The sequence below is a fragment of the Scyliorhinus canicula genome, chromosome 5 (genome assembly GCF_902713615.1).
Source record: "Scyliorhinus canicula chromosome 5, sScyCan1.1, whole genome shotgun sequence".
Taxonomy (NCBI): domain Eukaryota; kingdom Metazoa; phylum Chordata; class Chondrichthyes; order Carcharhiniformes; family Scyliorhinidae; genus Scyliorhinus; species Scyliorhinus canicula.
This window is the reverse complement of record NC_052150.1, coordinates 179941674-179962975: the sequence shown is the minus strand read 5'-3', so window position 1 is coordinate 179962975 and position 21302 is coordinate 179941674. Positions and strand designations below refer to the sequence as shown.

Below are 21302 nucleotides of genomic sequence, written 5' to 3'. Positions count from 1 at the left end.
CCCAACCTTTTATTCAGTACATTCCAGATCATAACTAGCAGTTTAAAAATCCTCCTCAGCATACCATCTCAGTTAGGTGGGGTTACTGGTTTACGCGGATAGGGGGAGGTGCGGGCTTAAGTGGGTGCTCTTTCCTAGGGGTGGTGCGGACTTGATGGGTCAAATGGCCTCCTTCTGCATTCTATGATTCTATACCAGAATATTTTTTGCAAATTACCGTAAATCTATATCCTCTGACCCTTCTGACACTGGAAATAGATTTTCCTTATTTATTTAACCCTTCAGCAATACTGTCCCCACTTGCACCCACCCACTGATCATCGGCTTGCCCCCAACTGCGCTTTCTGTGGACGTCGCCGAGCTAGCCTAGCAGCTCCCACCCCTGCCGCCTAGCATCCCCCCACTGATTCAAACAATCAAAGAAGAAATTTTAAAAAACCAACTCCGCCCCGGTCCCGAACACATGAACCCCCCCCACCCCCCATCTCCTAACAAAGAACAATAAACAAGCCTGAAGCCGAAAAAGAGAAAAGAAACGAACACCAGAGGTAGTAAATCAGTATGTTCAGAACTAAATTGGTCTTAGAATAAACACAAAGAAGTTAACTCAGGAGCAGTCAGAGCTGTATCAGGAAATTACTTTGAAACAAATGTGTTGAAATTGACACGGCACAACTCCACCAAGGTCCTAGTGCCCGATGATCACGAGAAAGTCACTCACAGGAAAAATTATGTTTAGAATATTAAATACATGGTAGAAGGAGCCTTAGGGAATAAAGATATTAGACCAGAAGTTAGATTAAGAGAATTACTTGCAGTATCAGAAAATGAGAATATGATGGCAGGGAAAGATTTAATAAAATTAGATACAGGAAAAATTAAGATATTAAACCCAATTGATAACACAGAGGAAGTTTGGGTGAAGCTACCAACTAAAACCACAGGCAAAGTAATCAGTGAAGCTGTAAAAGGTAAAGACAGCTTTACCTTAAACATACAGATGAATTAGAGAAGCATGGTGTCTGGAGCAAAAGAAATTGTATCGGAATTAAAACCTCTCACCCAATTGAATAATAGAGGGATTATGATAATCAATAGGCAACCTATCGGCAGCAAACGAAGAAACATAAATCAGTAAGGAATTGAGAACATGGGATAATAGATCAAGGGCTGTTATTAATGGACCTCAGTTTAAAATGATTCCTTGTGAACATCAGGAAACATTGTGTTAAGGATGTTGTGCATTTTGTAGCCCAAATGTTTGGACAGGGAGTAGTCATATTAAGCCCAGGAGAATGGCATACAGAGTATTCAGGCGATTTAATACTGCATTTGGAACGATAATGATGAGGAAATGCTGTGGCTCTCAGGGAAATTTGGGGAATTCAGTTCTGCCACGATTGTTTTGTAAAATATCAGGAAACACTAATGATTAAGGTTTGTGACCACAAGATAAGATTTTGACCCTGGGAGGTGTAATTGTATATGGGATGGTGTGATAATGACAAATTGTAATTACTGCAGAGAAAACCTAGCTGACGATGATGTAATTCTGAAAGGATGTGCAGGATTATGGAGAAGTGACAAATGTATCATCCCAATTAGTGAGGGAGTACATAGTTTAAAAGATGTTGGGATGACCAGGGGACGTAAAATTAGCTTAACAGTGTTTAGAGACTGTATCACAGCAATTATGCCGTGCCACAGGATAGATCATATCCCCAAACCAATTTGACAAGGGAAAAAGGAATGTTTGGTTCGGAGTGTCAGGGGATTACTGCACTCACTAGTATTATGGGATGAATTAAAACCCGTTAGCAGCATTGATAGGACAGATGATAAAGTTCAAATGTCATGTTTGGAACTTACCTTTCATAAAGATTCAGTAATAATAAAAAAAAATTGAAGTAAAAGCAGTAGCAATACCTGAAATGTATCAGAGTACGGTTTCGACCAGATTGGATCACTGAGCGAGCAAAAGAGGAGTCTGAGATTCTTCGAATCTCACTCAGAGGTGCAATGACAGAAGGAGGAGGCTTAACAGGCCTTAATTGTATGATGTACATAAATGATAAAGAAAACAAACCAGTCAAAAAAGAAAAAGGAAAGAAATGATGGCAAAGGAAACCTGGAACTCCTGGAGAGGGCACTTCTGGAGTATCCAAACAAAAATAGAAAATACAAATGAAAGAATAGGGCCCTCTCCACCCGTGACCTGTTCATTTGATTTTTCAGATGGAAAAAATAATAGACGTACTTGTTCAGACGAAGAGAACTACACTCCAGAGAAAAATAAAGATCAAGTTTGAAGGAAGGGAAAAAGCTTGGACTAGGAGTAGGCCAGATGGGTTAAAATGTGGGAAGCACTTACAAGCAGCCTGGGATACGTACTAAACTTATCAGATAAATTAAAGATTTTTAGACAGTATTCGGGGAAAACTAATGATACTCAATGGGACCCTGAGAAAGGGCAAGTTAAGATAGGAATGCATTACAAAACGAAGCCACAAGTAGGAGTAATAGTCGCTGCATTGCTCTGGAAATTGGGAATTTGTAAATTAAGTCAAAATTAATGTTGCAAATGTTGCAATAAAATTACTTAATGGAAAGAATGAAAAATGATACAATTGGCTTCATATTGGGAATTAAATTGGCTTCATTTTGAGAGAATTAAATGACAAGAGCCCGGAGGAAAACTTTACAAGTTAGAAATAAATCAAAATAGCAAATTATTACTGAGCAGTGAAACCTTCGGTCACCCAACTCTGACTGGACATGTGTCCTGGACATCAGCTGATGGATGATCTGCGGTCTCCACAGGGCATGTACTACGTGGTGGAGTTATTAACGGTCTCGGCAGACAGCAGCGACAGACAAGGAACCCCCATGTGCTAAATGACAATAGTTTAAAAAAATGTTTGCAGCTTGATGCCATGGCGGGACATTTGTAACCAATTCGATTGAAACTTTTAAATTGATGAAGCAAGGGAATCAGTGGATAGTACATGATATCATTTACCATTCCAATTAGAAACGGAAAGGAATTTGGATGACGGAAAAATGGGACACTAGACAGCCAGTGATGGCCAAAAGACCTTTCTGGTTACTGATGGACTGAGTTGTGTGCTGTTTCTAAGAGATATGAGGAAGCTTCTCCCCAAGGAAGTAAAATGCTTTGGAGGTAGTGGAACACACAGATATAGCCATTGTGTTACCTTCCTGAGCAGCTACAGCTATGGTTCACGGTGATTGGACTGGAGGAAAGAACAAAAAAAAAGTGTCTATCGACACTGGTCTGAGATATGGATAAATTTACAATTGATTTTGGTGTACAATTAAAATCATGACATGCACGCACAAATGACAAAGATCGGGGACATATGTTAGTCAGTACAATTGGATAGTGGGATAATCGACCGAAAGATATAGTTATGTTTCAAATGACAAGACGGGGTGTAAAAGAAAAAAAAATGGGAAAATATGTAATTTGAAGCAGGTTAGTCAGGCAATACCTGACCCAAGAGTACATGAGAGAATGTAGGGAAAATCCCACGAAGGGTTAACAGCAGCTGCAAAAGAAGGTCTTGAAATGCAGATAGCCTTTATCAAACAGCCGTTAAGAAAACAGCTTGTGACTATTCAAGCTTTAAAACTGATGTATGTCTTTTAAGTTACAGCAGATTGAACTTTAAGTTATATGGAAAAAAGCAATATTTTGCATCTTCTTTGAAGTTAATTATTTTAGTAAGCAGCTCAAAAAGAATTGCTAGGATCTTCAGTTGTATTGGGTGATAAATGTTTAGGTCTGAAATTCTGCTGACACCAGGTGAATATGGGAAGCTGGAGACGTGTCCACAGGAACACAGGTTAGCCCCAAATCGGAGTCAGAGTTCTGAGCTGGGGGCACTATTTGGTAATAAAGCAACTTTAGGCATGACAGAAACCAGATGTAACACCCCTCTGGGATCAAACCACTTTTGAACATCACCAGGGAAACAATGATTGTTGGGTTACGGGTATACGGGTTACGTGGGTTTAAGTAGGGTGATCATTGCTCGGCACAACATCGAGGGCCGAAGGGCCTGTTCTGTGCTGTACTGTTCTATTCTATGTCTATGTCTAATCAGAGTTTGATGAGCTGAAGTCATGCTCAATATGAATACAGTCGTGTTAGAAATAATTCAGATTAAAGGTATATTGTACAATCAAGAGTAAAATAAAGTTACTTTACGATAATGTCATATAAACTTAACTGCTAGAAGGGGAATATAAACCCTAAAATCAGCAGAGTCAGCTCTCATAGCTTGGTCATGGGAAAGATAGAGCATAGCAACCGAGTGGAACAGCGAATCCATCTGAGAAAGACCAAAAGCTAAAGAAGAGAGATTGTCAAGGTGGACCTGAAGGTCTTTTCAACCAACCAGGGGAATCCAGAAGCAAGATCTTTTTACTTTTCTGTAGAGACAGCGATTGCATATTTTAAAAGAAAAAAAAATACAATAATAAAATAACTTAAAAGTTTTAACCTGAAACAGTGGTTATTACAAAGTCTCCTTTACTTACTTAGCAATGCGGGACCCAGGATCGATGCTACTAAATGGTAAGTAGATAAAAATCTTCTATGAAGATATGGGTTAAACCGGGGGGGGGGGGGGGGATAACTCGAAAATATAGTTTGACCCGAATAGCACCAACTTAAGTCTGCATAGGAGTCAGGGAGTGAGAATCCCTGTTCACCATTTAGAATGTCTTATTGACCCTTTTTGGTATAGGGGGATTTCGAAGAATAGTGGTGAGTTTTTTTTACTTCAGGTGCAATAATCTGAACTTCATGCCCTTCTTGTATAGGGCCGCCTTGAACTTGTTGAACCTCGCCCTCCTCTTAGCCAGCTCTGCACCAGGTCCTGGTATACATGGATCTCGCCACTTTCCCAGGCAGAATGCCTCGTCTGCCTGGCCCACCTCATGATATGCTCCTTATCAAGGAACCGATGCAACCGCACCACCATCGTCATCGGCGGCTCACCCCCCTGGGGCTTGTGCATCTGCGCCCTGTGGGTTCAATCCACCTCCAACAGCCGGTCAAACACACTTTCCCCAAGCAGCTTCTGAAGCATCTTCCCCACGAACGCACCAGCATCCGTTCCTTCACACCCCTCTGGCAGATTCATGATCCGAATGTTCTTTCTCTGTGACTGGTTCTCCATATCCTCCACCTTCTCCAGCAGTCACTTCTGCTGGTCTTGCATCTCTGCTGCCATCGAGGTGGACTGTTCTTCATGCTCCCCCACCTGCTCCTCCAACTTCTGGATCGTCTGTCCCTGGGCTGCCCGTCTCATCTAAATGTGGTCAACCACCGCCCTGATCGAGTCCATCGCCTGGGCCAGGTCCTCCAAACTTTCCTTCCGTTGTTGGGTGAATTTTTCGTTCAGGAAGCTAACTAGCTGATCCATCGACCACTGAGCCGGCAGGCCCGACCCCTGCATCTCTTGTGTGCATTGCCAGCACCACACCCGCTTCAACCAGATGATTTCCTCTTTTTCGGGCACTTCTGATCCACAGCTCGATAAACTAAGGGGTCAATCTCTCTGCTCACACTCCTACACCTTTTTCCTTCACAAATCCAACTGCAAACCAGGGAAAAGGCCACAAAAAGACCGCCACGAGCAGGAGCTACCACATATGCGACCACTCACTCCATGGCCGCCACCAGAATTAATCTTTATTTTTTTAAATACCCACCTTCCCATTGATTATTATAAAAGTTGATTTGTGCCAGCTCACCTCTTCTTGCCCTTCCCCATACCCCTTTAAGTTTCATCATACATACCAAGGAATTTTAAAAAGTCGCAGTCATGCATAGAGTTGAATCTAATAAAAACAGAAATAGAAAGAGAGAATAGCAATAAACTTTAGTTTTCCAATCAGAACAAAGGATTGCTGGGATACTAAAACTCTCAACATCCAACTATGCACTCAAATCAAATACTGTCAGCCATACAGGCAAGGCTACATGTGCTTGAAGCAAATGTAAAAACAAAAAAGTGATTTTTTGATATTTATAGTTTCGGTCAACAGAATTACTTCGTTAGGTACTAAAGTTGAAATTTCTAATGTTGACAAACACTACACTTGAAAGTGAAAGAATGTGTGTTTTCCAAAATGGCTCAGCAAGTTCATTCCGATTGGAACAGTTCTACAATGCGAATTGTAAACCCAGGGCTTGTTGCCAAATTGTGTTTTTTTCCTGTTTATTCATGGGATGTGACGGTTGCTGGTAAGGCCAGCATTTATTGTCCATCCAAAATTGCCCTGGATAAGATGTTGGTGAGCTGCCTTCTTGAACTCTTCATGTTCACATTGTGTGAGTACACCCACAGTGCTATTGGAAAGGGAGTTCCAGGGTTTTGACCCAGTGACTGTGATGGAACAGTGATATCATTTCAAGTCAGGATGGAGTATGACTTGGGAGTGGAATTTGCAGATGGCAATGTTCTCATTCATCTGCTGCTCTTGTCCTTCTTGATGGAGAGGTTGCAGGTTTAAAAGATTTACTAGCGTCCTTGAAGTCAAGTTACTTGCTCTTTTTTCCACAAATAGCGAGTGGATGGTTGGTGCACACAAATAATGTGACTGCACAAGACACTGCCTCAAATGGTTCTTACCTCCACCAAGAATCTGGCTTTGTGTAAGTTGTGCTGTTTAAATAGATTCTTCTATGTAAATGCAGCTCCTGTACAGGAATACAAAAAACACCATTTTGAAATGATTGGAAAGACATTGCTATTAACTGAATGTAGCAGATAGCTCTGTTCTAGTCTTGCACAATATCTATTTCAAAACAAAAAATTAAGCATGAAGTATTAAAGGAATATGATCAACAAAGGTAAATAACATGGTGCAGCACAGCAAAGGGAATTTATAAACCTGTGAATATCTGAAGCAAATAATGGAAGGCAAGCAGAGCTTGCTGGAAGTATTCTTAAAAACCCTCTTAGATTGAAGGTTGAGGGAAATACTTGCTAGAAATAAACAGATAGTTCAGTAACAAAAAAAGGGAGTTAGGTTAACATTTCAGATTCATTGAAATGGGGCTATGTTCAAGTCTTAAAACTGACACCTCATATCATTCAGGAAGTTGTTGGATGAAAATTAGCCAGAAAAATAAAATGCTGAATTTATGTTTAATGTACTGTTGTCATCACATAAATACATCAAAGTGTTTTAGTGCATAAATAATGCAGCCAAGTACCTCATCAGAAAAGAATGCAATTCACATGTCTGGCTTCAAACTCCAAAAATAAGAGTTCTCTATTATCTTCTCCCTCAAATATGGACTTAACATATGGCAAAATAAGGTAAAAACAGACTGTAAAATATATTACCATAATAGCTTAATATAAACATCTATCTGAAACTTTTGATTCAAAAGAGTCAAAAGAAAAGTGATGAAATTAAATGAAAATCGCTTGTCACGAGTAGACTTCAATGAAGTTACTGTGAAAAGCCCCTAGTCGCCACATTCCGGCGCCTGTTCGGGGAGGCTGGTACGGGAATTGAACCATGCTGCTGGCCTGCCTTAGTCTGCTTTAAAAGCCAGCGATTTAGCCCAGTGTGCTAAAATAGTGGCAGCAGAGAAAGAGAAGAGAAAAAAAAGGAGCATAGAAAGAGAGGAGAAAAAAAAGCAGCAGCTCATGTTTTAAAATGAGCGCATTGTGCAGGAAATCCTGTTACTTGCTGGGGATGTATTCATGCTCCCAGATTTTCCATTCCTTTTAAAGGAAACTCAATTGGCATTCTTGACAGCAGAATTGCTAATTATATCAATTTTGCAGTTGAGGCACACACCTTAGCTTCTCCACTTCATTTGACTGAACATGAAGGAGTTTTGGGGTGGGGGCAATTAGCTCACATTGCATTAAAACTATTTTTTCAAGTAAGGTGCACAGCTACTTAAACAGTCTAGATTGTCAAGTTCCTGCTTGGATTCAAACACTGTAAACTGTGCAAATTTTTATCTGCCACTGTGCAGAATTAGTTCATTTCAGCTGGGATGACAGTCTGGGGCACTACAATTAGCTCTGACACACCTGGAGCAGAAATAAGACCAGCCAACATTCCTATTGCTGATAGCCATCTGGCAATTATAATAATAATCTTTTATTGTCACAAGTATGAAGTTACTGTGAAAAGCCAATTATTGCCAAGTGTGCAAACATGGCAGCACTGGCGCAGTGGGTTAGCATTGCTACCTCACAGCGACGAGGACCCGGATCCGATCCCAGCCCCGGGTCACTGTGTGTGGAGTTCGCACATTCTCCCTGTGTCTACGTGGGTCTCACCCCACAACCCAAAGATGTGCAGGGTAGGTGGATTGGCCACACTAAATTGCCCCTTATCTGGAAAAATTTAAAAGAAAACACTGGCAAATGTTAGCTTGTTGAGTGGGACGTAGCAGAGCTTTTAAATTGCACACTAGTTCATAATTATAGTTAAACAAACAATCTGGCCAATTATATTTCTCAATTTCTCTATTGTTAACAATACTGGTTAACAAATGTGATTGAAGCAAACCCTCCGACAAGGTCCAACATGGGCGACTGAAACTCACATGGGATCCAGGGTAACATGGCAAGTTGCATCCAAAATTTAGCTTGGTGATAGGAGGCGGTGGTGGTAGAAGCTTGTTTTATAGAATCCCTACAGTACAGAAGGAGGCCATTCGGCCCATCGAGTCTGCACCGACCCTTGGAAAGGGCACCTTGCCGAGGCCCACCTCTCCACTCTATTCCCAGAATCCCACCCTAAGGGGAAATTTAGCATGGCCAATCCACCTAACCTGCACATCTTTGGATTATGGGAGGAAACCCACGCAAACAATGGGAGAACAGTAGCACAAGCTTCACAGCGCCAGGGTCCCAGGTTCAATTCCCCACTGGATCACTGTCTGTGCGGAGTCTGCACATTCTCCTCGTGTCTGCGTGGGTTTCCTCCGGGTGCTCCAGTTTCCTCCCACAGTCCAAAGACGTGCAGGTTAGGTGGATTGGCCATGATAAATTGATCTTAGGTGACTAAAGGAGGGGTTATTGGGTTACGGGAATATGGTGGAAGTGGAGGCTTAGGTGCGTCGGTGCAGGCGCCAGGGGCCGAATGGCCTCCTTCTGCACTGTATCTTCTATGTTCAAAAGTGAAAACTCCACAGTGACCAGAGGTTGGAATTGAACCTGGTGCTGTGAGGCAGTAGTGCTAACCATTGTGCTGCCGTGTGTGTGACTGGAGGCTGGTGTATATATATATAAATGATATATAGAAGTGGGGGCTGATAAGTTTGCAGATGATATTAAGATTGGCCAGGTTCCAGCGAAGGTGGTGGTTTTGGGTTACAGGAGGATATAATAATCTTTATTAGTGTCACAAATAGACTTACATTAACACTGTAATCAAGTTACAGTGAAGATCCCTATATAGATGGATTGGGCAGATCAGTGGCAAATAGAATTTAACCCTGAAAAGTGAGAGGTGATGCACTTTGGAAGGAGTAGCGCAATTACTCAATGAATGGCAGGATACTAGGGCATTCAGGGATCTTGGGTGCTTGTCCACGAAGTCAGGAGGACAGGTGAATAGGGTAGTTGAGGCATATGGGACAGATGTGGCATAGATTATCAGAGCAGGGAGGTTATGTTTTTGCGACACTAATCACATTGGGAAAGACATCGGGATAATTCTCCAGCTCTGCTTATGTCCACTTTAGAGAGCAGACTCTTAGTTGAAAGGTCTGATCCAATGATTAGTGCAGCATTAGTGCCAGGTTAGATATTTCTAGACTAATATTTCCTGAAATCACCTTAAATTTGTGCCCTCTGGTTACCCACACTCTTGCCACTGGAAACAGATTCTCCTTATTTAATCCAGCCATTCGTGATTGTGTAAACCTGTCAAATTTATTCTTAACCTGGAATATTTTACAGCTTCCTATATTCTTGGGGCTGGTACCAGAAAACTGCAAATGCTAAACCTTATTCAAAAAAAGGGTACAAGTTTAAACACAGCAACTACAGGCCAGTCAGTTTAACATTGCTGGTGGAAAAACATTTAGAGACCATGTTCTGGAACCGATTTAAATCAAGTGTGGATTAATTTTGGAATGCTAGCAGAAGATTAAAAAGCAAAATTAGGAAAGTAATAGAAAAAGTTGATGCAGTGTATATGGATTTCTAAAAGCTTTTTGATTAAGTGCCACAACTCACCACCAAAGTTGAAGTCCATGGAATAAAAGAAAATGGCAGTGTGGATACAAAGTTGGCTGAGTATTGTGAACTGTGAAGAGGATAATGATATACGTCAAGAGGACATAAACAGGCTAGTGGAATGGTGAAACAAACGGCTGATGAAATTTAATGCAGAAACATGTGATGTATTTTGGTAGGAAGAATGAGAAGAGGAAATTCAAAATAAAGTGAACAAAGTGGTTAAATGGGCACAAATTAATGAAGGGGCAGGACAGGTTGAGGAAGCATTTAATGAGGCTAATGGAATTTAGTGCTTTATGATGAACCTTCATACAACTAGCTTCAACTGGAGTATTGTCTCTTTCTAGGAACCCACTTTATGAGCTGTCCATGTCCATATGGACAATATTCAGGCTTGGGTTGATAAGTGGCAAGTAACATTTATGCCACATAAGTGTCAGGCAATGACTGTCTCCAACAAGAGAAAATTCAACCATCTCCTCATGACATTCTATGGTATTAACATTGCTGAATACCCCACCATTAGCATCCCGGGGGTTACCACTGACCAGGCATTTAACTGTATCAACCATTTAAATATTGTGGCTGCAAGAGATCATCAGAGGCTGGGAATTCTGCAGAGAGTGACTTGCTATCTGACTCCCTAAAGCCTGTCTCCCATCTACAAGGTACAAACCAGGAATGTAACAGAATAATCCCCAGTTGCCAGCTCCAACATCACTAAGAAACTCAGGAGGAAGCAGCCTACTTGATTGGCACCCCATCCACCACTGATGCTCAGTCGCAGCAATATGTACCATGAACAAGATGCACTGCAAAAACTTATCAAGGCTCCTTCAACAGCACCGTCCAAATCCATGAGCTCTATCACCTAGGACAGAGGCAGCAGATGCATGGGAACATCGCTACTTGCAAGTTCCCCTCCAAGCTTCACACCCTTCTGACTTGGAACTCTATTGCTATTTCTTCACTGTTGCTGGGTCAAAATCCTGGAACTCCCCCCTTCCTAACAGAACTGTGGGTGTTAGATGCCATAGAGTCATAGATGTTTACAACATGGAAACAGGCCCTTCAGCCCAGCTTGTCCATGCCACCCAGCACTAAGCTATTCCCACTTGCCCGCATTTGGCCCATATCCCTCTATACCCACCCTGCTCACGTAACTGTATAACTGTTTAAGGAAAAAAATTGTACCCACCTCTAGCAGCTCATTTCAGATGCTCACCACCCTCTGTGAAAACATTTCCCCTCTGGTCTCTTTTGTATCTCTCCCCTCTTACCCAAAACCTATGCCCCCTAGTTCTAGACTCCTCTACCTTTGGGGAAAAATGTTGACTATCTACCTTATCTATGTTCCTCATCATTTTATAGACCGCTATAAGATCACCCCCAGCCTTCTATGCTCCAACAACACATGCCACAGACTGCAGCTGTTCAAGGTAGCAACACATCACCACCTTCTCAAGGGTACTTCGGGATGGGAAATAAATGCGAGCCCACATCCCACATACAAATTTTAAAAAGGCTGTCAAGGCATGAGATAGAAATCTTCTCTGCATTCTGAGTTGTCCAGGGACAAGACACTTAGTTACATCAGGGCTGCTCAATGGCTACTATGAAACACAGAATAATTTCTGACAACTGCAAGGCCCATTTAAATGTTTTGATTTTTTTTTTGTTGGTGGATGCAGTCAAATGGACTGTTCTCCAAGACCTGATTGCTGTTGCAAAAAAAAAAGTGACACAAAGAATAAAGAAAAGTACAGCACAGGAACAGGCCCTTCGGCCCTCCAAGCCCATGCCGACCATGCTGCCCGTTTAAACTAAAATCTGCTACACTTCCTGGGTCCGTATCCCTTTATTCCCATTCTATTCATGTATTTGTCAAGATGCCCCTTAAATGTCACTATCGTCCCTGCTCCCACCACCTCCTCCGGCAGAGAGTTCCAGGCACCTACTACCCTCTTGTGTAAAAAACTTGCCTCGTACATCTCCTCTAAATCTTGTCCCTCGCACCTTAAACCTATACCCCCTAGTAATTGACCCCCTACCCTGGGGGAAAAGCCTGTATCCACTCTGTCTATGCCCCTCATAATTTTGTAGACCTCTATCAGGTCACCCCATAACCTCCGTCATTCCAGTGAGAACAAACCGAGTTTATTCAACTGCTCCTCCATACCAGGCAACACTGGGTAGCTTTAAAAAAAAAGAAATCTGGTCTTTTCATCAATCCCCCCCACTCAATTTCTGTTCTCACCCTCCCAGTCAACAACTCTGCGGGTCACAATAGGAAGAACAGAATTACACAAGATTACAGAAGCTGTTCTCCTTGAAGGAGGTTGAGGGGAGATTTAATATGAAGTGTTCAAAATCATGAGGACTGTGGACAGAGACAGAAACTATTCCCATTGCCAGAAAACCAGTGGACACAAATTTACAGTGAATAGAAAACGATGCGACAGGAACAGAGGGGAAACTTTTCCAGCTGAGTGGTTTAAGATCTGGAATGTACTGCTAGAGGTTGTGGCGGAGGCCGATTTTAGTCCAGGACCATTCAAGACGGAATTAGATAAACATTTGAAGGAAAAACAATCTGCATGGTGAAAGGGCTGTAGGACTAGCAGTTGCTTTTGTGGAGGGCCAGCACAGCCACAACGGGCTCCTTGCCCTGCGACTACTCTATGATTCTACACGTAACACAAATGCATCTAGATAGCACTGTTGCCTCACAGCATCGAGGTCCCATGTTCAATGCCAACTCTGGGTCACTGTCCAATGTGGAGTTTGCACATTCTCCCTGTGTTTGCACGGGTTTCAGCCCCACAACCCAAAGGTATGCAGGGTAGGTGAATTGGCCTTGCTAAATTGCCCTTGAATTGGAAAAAATGAACTGGGTACTCTAAATTTATTTTTAAAAACAAAAATAAAAGAAATACATCCAGATCCGGGGTAACTATTGCCGGTAATGACAAGGCTGTAATCAGGCTAAGGAAACCACACGTTGAGCAACTCTGCACAGGGTGACCTTCTCCTCACCCCACCCTCCGTGGCCTCGCTCCTTTTTCTTCAGCATCTTTACCTTCACAAGAGCATGCTGGTGACGGGCCCCGGGCTCTCGAGCCGATGGAAGGCCGGCCGGAGGCGTCTCGCGGTCCCGGCAGCCGTTAAATAAGCTGAGCGCGCCGCCCGCGACACCGCTTCTCCTGTTCCACGCGCACCAACGACTCAAAAGCAGCGCCATTTTTACCGGCTCCTTCAGCTCTTCCGAGTCCGGCGAGGGAGCTTGGGAGTGTGCCGGCCCGAGTGAAATATAAGTGATTTATAAAAAAACAGTATGCTGTGCACAGAACCATCCGGAGGGAGACCTATCAGTAAAATAATAATCATGTTCAGGAAAAAAAGAGGCTAATTTCGTATTATTGTTAAAGGTTGAGGCAGTCTGACCCGGAAATTATCCTTGTTAAACTTTGGAGCGGGCAGTACTTTAGGGAGTTTTGCAAACGATTTGTTTTCATTTTTGGAAATATATCCGTGACGATGCCTCTTCGGCAATTCGATCTTTAATCGTGATGTGTTTTTTTTTAAAGAAATTTGAAGAATTTGTGGGTGAAACACTGACTACTGGCTTTCCACTGAATCAAAATATCAACTGAGATCGATGGTGCGAATCTGCAAATATTAGTCATCCTGCTTTATACACCTTTCTTCACTTCCCTCACGAAAGAAAAGTGCTTTTCCCTCCACCTCTCCGAATTAAATCACATTTCGTATTTTGTGTACAGAAAAAATGGACTTTGGATTCTTGCTAAAATGAAACGGATGAAAGTAAAGAGAACTATAGTTGCAAATATATTCAAACCTAATGTGATGAAGATTATGATTATGGGGTTGATTTGGGAGTCAACTGTTGGGATTTTTTCTCGAGGAGAAAGAACAGAATTTGAAGCTTCTTCTGATCTTGAATGTGGTTCAGTTGATTGGAGTCATTATTTTGCTAATGCTGATAACTTGGGTTATAGCCAGATTAACCATAAAAGGATTTCCCTGGAGTTGTGGAAGTTAACATCGCAAAAGTTAATAGGTAAAGTATTTTTTAATAAACATTTTATTGAGGTATTTTTGGTATAGTAACAACAACAAAATAAAACAATATACATGAAACCATGAACATAGTGCAAAAGCTATTTACCTTTCGTACAGGTCCCAACCTTGTTGACCCCCTACTCTAATCTAAACTACTCCATCCCCTTCCCCCCCCCCCCCCCCATCTGCTGATTATTAATTTTACACAAAGAAGTCGACGAACGGTTGCCACTTCCGGGTGAACCATAACAGTGACTTTCAAGGCGAACTTGATTTTCTCCAAACAGAGAAAGCTAGCCATGTCCGATAGGCAGGTCTCCGACTTCGGGGGCTTTGAGTTAGTCCGTGCTAATAGTATCCGTCTCTGGGCTACCAGGGAAGCAAAGGCCAGAACGTCTGCCTCTTTCACCTCCTGGATTCCCGGGTCTTCTGACACCCTGAAAATCGCCACCTCTGGACTCAGCGCACCCTTGTTTTTAACACCGTGGACATGATGTCCGTAAACCTCTGCCAAAATCCCTTAAACTTTGGACATGTCCAAAATATGTGGACGTGGTTTGCCGGTCCTCCCGCACATTTTGCGCATCTGTCCGCCCCAAAGAATCTGTTCATCTGGGCCACTGTCATGTGAGCCCTGTGAACAACCTTAAATTGTATCAGGCTGAGCCTGGCACATGTTGCGGACGTGCTGACTCTACTCAACGCGTCTGCCCACAGACCATCCTCTATCTCACCTCCCAGTTCCTCATCCCACTTGCGCTTCAGCTCCTCTGTCTGCATCTCCTCCGACCCCATCAGCTCCTTATAAATGTCCAAGATGCTCCCTTCTCCTACCCACCCTCTGGAAACTACCCTGTCCTGAATCCCCCTAGGTGGTAGGAGCGGAAAGGTTGACACCTGTTTACGAAGGAAGTCCAGCACCTGCAGATACCTGAATTTGTTTCCCCTCGCCAACACAAACTTTTTCTCCAATGCCCTCATTCTCGGAAAGCTCCCCTCTATGAATATATCCCCCATCCTCTCAATCCCCACTCTCCGCCATAACTGGAACCCCCCCGGTCCATACTCCCCGGGGAAAACCGGTGATTATCACAGATTGGGGCCCAGACCGATGATCCCAAATGCCGTCTCCATTGGCCCCAAACTCTCAGGGCCGCTACCACCACTGGACTAGTGGAGAACCGTGCCGGCGGGAACGGCAGAGGCGCGTTCCAACGCCCCGAAACTAGTGTCCTTACATGAAGCCGTCTCCATACGTACCCATGCCGACCCCCCCCCCCCCCCACCACCTACTTCCTGATCATGGCTATATTAGCCGCCCAGTAATAGTTGCTAAAATTTGGCAGCGCCAGCCTGCCCTCTCCCCGACTCCGTTCAAGCATTACCTTCCTTACTTGCTGGGTCTTGCTCGCCCAGACGAAGCCCGTGATCACTCTGTTGACCTGCTTAAAAAAGGACCGCGGAATAAAGATGGGGAGACATTGAAATGCAAATAGGAATCTCGGGAGGACCATCATCTTCACCGTTTGCACCCTCCCAGCCAGAGACAACGGAAGGGCGTCCCATCTCCGAAAATTGTCCTTCGTTTGGTCCACTAGCCGGGCCAGATTCAATTTATGCAGCCGATCCCATTCCCGCACCACTTGGATGCCTAGGTATCTAAAGCTTCCCTCTACTAACCTAAACGGCAGCTCTCCCAGTCGCCTCTCCTGTCCCCTTGCCTGGACCACAAACATCTCACTCTTTCCCATATTAAGCTTATACCCCGGAAACCGGCAAATTCCCCTAGATTCCTCATGATTTCTTCCAACCTTTCTATTGGGTCCGAAATGTACAGACGCAGGTCATCCCATAGAGCGAAAGTCGATGCTCCCCCCCCCCACCCCAGACCAGTCCTCTCCAGCCCCTCGAGGCTCTCAGAACAATTGCCAATGGCTCCATAGCCAGCACAAACAACAGTGGGGAGAGGGGGCATCCCTGTCTCGTTCCACGGAGCAGTCTAAAATAGTCCGATGTTGTCCTATTCGTCCATACACTTGCCACAGGAGCCGGATACAGTAACCTGACCCAGTCAATAAAGCCCCGCCCGAATCCGAACCGTCCCAGTATCTCCCACAGATAATCTCATTCTACCCGATCAAAAGCCTTTTCTGCCCATTGCGATCACTACCTCCACCTCCCTACCTTTCAGGGGCATCATGATCACATTTAACAGCCTTCTTTCATTGGCCACCAACTGCCTTCCCTTAACAAACCCCATCTGCTCCTCCCCAATAACGTCTGGAACACAATCTTGAATCCTGGAGGACAAGATCTTGGCCTGCAACTTGGAATCTACATTCAACAGGAAGATCGGCCTGTAGGACCCACACAGCTCTGGGTTTTGCCCCGCTTAAGAATCAGTGAAATTGTTGCCTGTGTCAGGTGCAGCTCCCCTCTTTCCCTTGCCTCATTGAACAGCCTCAACAACACCGGCCCCAATATCCCCGAGAACTTTTTGTAAAACTCCACTGGGTACCCGTCCGGACCCGGGGCCTTACCCGCCTGCATGGCCTTCAAGCCCTCCACTATCTCTTCCAGCCCGATTAGGGCCCCCACACGTACCCGCTCCACATCCACCTTTGGAAAATTGAGCTCCTCCAAGAAGTGCCTCAACCCCTCCGGCCCCGTAGGAGGTTCCGACCTGTACTGTCTGCTGTAGAAATCCCTAAACGCCTTATTCACCCCTACTGAATCACCAACCAGGTTCCCATCTCCGTCCTTTACTCTCCCTATCTTCCTAGCTGCCTCCCTCTTCCTAAGCTGCTGTGAAAGCATTCTGCTGGCCTTCACTCCATGTTCATAGATCGCCCCCCTTGCTTTTCTCAGCTGCTCCACTGCCCTCCCTGTGGTCAGCAAGCTCAACTCCACCTGTTACCTCCGCCGTTCCCTTAGAAGCCCTGCCTCTGGGGTCTCCGCATACCTCTTATAAATCTGTAGTTTCTCCTTTACCAGTCGGTCCGTCTCTGCCCTGTCCACCTTCTCTCTGTGGGATCGAGATCAGCTCCCCCCTGACCACCGCCTTCAGTGCTTCCCACACCACCGCTGCTGAAATTTCCCCTCGTGTCATTAACCTGCAGGTAGTTCTGAATACATTTCCTCAGCCGCTCGCACCCACCCCTTCATCCGCAGAAAGTCCCACATCCAACCTCCAGTGTGGGCTCTGGTTACTGTCTTTACTAACCTGCAGGTCAACCCAGTGCAGAGCATGGTCTGAGATTGTAATCGCTGAGTACCCCCCCCCCCCCCCCCCCCCCCCCATCAGCTCCATGAACCCTCTTAGTTCCTTTGCCATTGCTGGCACCCTGCCCGTTTTCGAGCTTGACTGGTCCAAGCCAAGGTCCATAACTGTGCTGAAGTCCCCTCCCATGACAAACCTGTGCGAATGCAGGCCCGGTATCTTCCCCAGCATCCTCTTTATAAACTCTGCATCATCCCAATTTGACGCATACACATTTACTAATACCACCTGCACCCCCTCTAGCTTCCCACTGACCATAATGTACTGACTTCCAACGTCCGAGACTATTCTACCCCCCTCAAACACCACCCGCTTATTGACCAGGATCGCGACCCCTCTAGTCTTTGAATCTAGTCCCGAGTGAAAGACCTGACTGACCCAGCCTTTCCTCAGTTTAACCTGGTTTGTTAGTCTAAGGCGCGTCTCCTGCAACATTACCACGTCCGCCTTCAATCCCCTATGAAGCGAGAACACACAAGCCCTTTTGACCAGCCCATTTAACCCTCGAACATTCCAGATGATCGGCCTAGTTGGGGGGCTCATTGCCTGCCCCCCCCCCCCCCCCCCTGCGATCAGCCATCCCCTTTTTTAGGCCCGCTTCCAGCCCGGCCTCTGCGCCTCCACCAGTCCTTCCCCAGGCAGCCCCCGCCCCCAACCTCCTCTCTGTCCCTCAGCCCAAGTCCCTCCCTCATCAGCAGAACATTCACCCCCCCTCTCCCTCCAGTAACAACACCCTGTAACCCAACCCCTTTACTAAACCATACATATGCACCCCCCTACTGTGCTTCCGACAGCTAGCTCGCCCAGCTAGCTTGGTGGCCCCTATCCCTGGTGCCAGATAGTCTCCCACCTATTGTTCCCTCCCCCCCAACTCATACAAACAAACTCCAACATCAAACAATCCCAACACAATTGCCCAACAGAAAAACACCAAGATCAAGACAAGCACATATCCATCCCCCAACAGTGAAAATGAAAACCTTAACTCACTCAGCTCTACCGCTGGTTCCAAATCAATGCAAACGGCATCACAAACATATTCCATGAAACGCAAAACGAGAAACCTTTTACAAAAACAGAGAAACAAAAAGAAAAAACAAAAACATGAACGTTGCAGCCAAGTTCAAAAGTTCTCAATCCACCACCAGCCCTTTCTTTTTTGCAAAGTTCAACGCGCCCTCAGGCGACTCGAAGTAGAAGTGCTGATCCTCATACGTGACCCAGAGACGGGCTGGGTATAACAGTCCAAACTTCACCCTTTTTTTTACAAAGGATCAATCTGATCTGGTTGAAACCTGCTCTCCTCCTGGCCACCTCTACACTCAGGTCCTGGTAAACCCGCAGGATGCTATTGCCCATTTACAGCTCTGTGTCTGCTTGGCCCACTGTAGAATGCGCTCCTTATCCGAGAACCTGTGATATCTCACCACCATTGCCCTCGGGGGGGGGGGGGGGGGGGCTCCCATTCGTGGCTTCCTCGCGAGTGCTCTGTGAGCCCTATCCACCTCCAAGGGGCAGGAGAATGCCCATCCCCCAGCAGCTTCACAAACATGTCTGTGATGTATGCCCCAGCGTCCGTTCCTTCGGACCCCTCCGAGAGCACGACGATTCTTAGGTTCTGCCGGCGGAACCTTTTCTTTAGGTCCTCCACCTTCTCCAGGAGCTTCTTCTGCTCGTCCCTCAGCATCCTCACCTCCAGCTCCACCGCAGTCTGATGTTCCTCCTGCTCAGCCAGCGCCTTCTCCACCTTCTGGATCGCCTGATCCGGAGCGTCCAATCTATGCTCCAACCGATCAATCGACTCTTTTATCGGGTCCAAGCAGTCTCGTCTCTGCGTAGCAAAGCCTTCCTGAATGACTTGCATCAGCTGCTCTATAGACTGCTGGGTTGACAAGCCAGAGGTCCGAACCTCCGCCATGCTGTCTTCTGTTGCAGCTACAGCCCAAGCCTTCTCTATATTTTTGTTCCTGCTCTTATGAACACTTCAAGTCCTTCTCTCCATGCACCGAAGTGGGAATTCAGTAAACAATTGCCACTAACATCCATTTTACAATTCAAGTCCGGTAGAAAAACGGAAAAGGTCCAAAAGTCTGACCAGAGGGGGAGCCATCAAATGTGCGACCTATTCCTTCATAGCCGCCACCGGAAGTCAATAGGTAAAGTATTTTTACTGAATAGTGTCAACCTCGGCGTTTTGGCTGAGGGAAATTATATTTCTTTGAGATCTGTGACCGCCATAAACCTACAAAATTATCACAAATATGTGGAAACACCAACGCAATGGTTAGCATTGTTACTTCACAGTGCCAGGGCCCCAGGTTTGATCCCCGGTTTGGATCGCTGTCTGTGCGGAGTCTACTTCTCCTCATGTCTAAGTGAGTTTCTCCGGGTGCTCCGGTTTCCTCCCACAAGTCCCGAAAGATATGCTGTTAGATAATTTGGACATTCTGAATTCTCCCTCAGTGTTGGAGTGTGGCGACTATTGGCTTTTCACAGTAACTTCACTGCAGTGTAATGTAAGCCTACTTGTGATAATAGAGATTATTATTAAGATCAAACCCAAGATGAGGTGCAATGCCTCTCCTTGCTAACTTGGATCTTGTATGTCTCTCTGTGGAGACCATGAATTGGATTCAATTTGAATTTTAATTGGTTTTTGGAGAAAGCAAGGAGATGGATTAAAGGCCCTGTAACTCTGCACATTGGCTTTGCAACTTTAAGAACTTTGTAACTTTAAGAACATAATTTAAAAATTAGGTTATTTACTGGCTTGTTTCTTGACCTTTTTGCTAAGATCTAATGTAGGATCAAACATGAGATCAGGTGTAATGCCTGTCCTTGTCAGCTTAGGTCTAGTTACCACACAACAGTGCCTGTTCGGGTACACTGAGAGAGAATTCAGAATGTCCAATTCACCTCACAAGCAAGTTTTTCGGGACTTGCGGGAGGACACCCGGAGGAAACCCACGCAGACACGGGGAGAACATGCAGACTCCGCATAGACAGTGATTCAAGCTGGGATTCAAACCTTGGTCCCTGGCGCTGTGAAGCAATACTGCTAACCACTGTGCTACCATGCTGCCCATTCTTGTGGGGATGATGAATTGGATTCAATTTGAATTTGTTTTTGGAACAAGGAAGGAGATGGATTAAAGACCTGTCCTGTCCACTCTGTTCATTGGCTTTGTAACTCTGAGAAAGGCATAACATTTGAAAATTACTGGGTTATTTGCTGTTTCAAATGGATGGATTGTGTGTTCATAATTTTTGGAAATACCTTGTGGTTCTGATAGTCTGGTGTCACTCACTGATGATTCATTTCTCTAGCTCATGCACAAATGGCTATAATGCGGCATCTTTTATCCCTGTTGTGGTACGTTGAACTTCAAATGTCAGACTAAGATAAAAGTAATAATTAAAAATAGAAAATGCTGGAAAAACTCATCATGTCTTGCAGCATCTGTGGAGAGAGAAAATAGAGTTAATGTTTCAAGTGTGTACGACCTCTGCAGAAGCTTTGCCACACCTGAGTTTTTCTAGAATTTCCTGTTTTATTTCAGATTTCCAGCATTCACAGTATTTTGCTTTTATATTAAGTTAAAAGTAGCATGGATTTTGTTTCTTAAATTATGAAAGCTGTAAACAGCTATTATATTTTAAACATATTTTTCTTATAATTTGGCAGG

The 21302-nt window shown here is 44.6% G+C and overlaps 2 protein-coding genes across 10 annotated transcripts in view; one reads left to right on the top strand and one right to left on the bottom strand.

Moving 5' to 3' along the window:
• pdss1 (prenyl (decaprenyl) diphosphate synthase, subunit 1) overlaps positions 1-13639 on the bottom strand; it is a 46834-nt gene extending 33195 nt beyond the window's left edge. For 2 of the 6 annotated variants that reach the window (XR_005460773.1, XM_038798178.1), the window contains exons 1-2: positions 13333-13639; positions 6666-6733 (exon numbers count right to left, since the gene is read on the bottom strand). Coding sequence is in view for 3 of the 6 variants with exons in the window: in XM_038798178.1 (XP_038654106.1) it covers positions 6666-6733; positions 13333-13494 (230 nt within the window). In the remaining 3 variants the exon portion in view is untranslated. The other 4 variants (XM_038798179.1, XM_038798177.1, XM_038798180.1 and 1 more) reach the window with 4 other exon arrangements.
• A 45-nt stretch (positions 13640-13684) lies between these two features.
• The window catches only part of LOC119966456 (protein adenylyltransferase SelO-like), a 101928-nt gene continuing 94310 nt past the window's right edge, over positions 13685-21302 (top strand). For all 4 annotated transcript variants that reach the window (XM_038798165.1, XM_038798164.1, XM_038798163.1 and 1 more), the window contains exon 1: positions 13685-14334. In XM_038798165.1, coding sequence (XP_038654093.1) covers positions 14064-14334 — 271 coding nt within the window. In that variant the 5' untranslated portion in view covers positions 13685-14063. The remainder of the gene's footprint in view (positions 14335-21302) is intronic.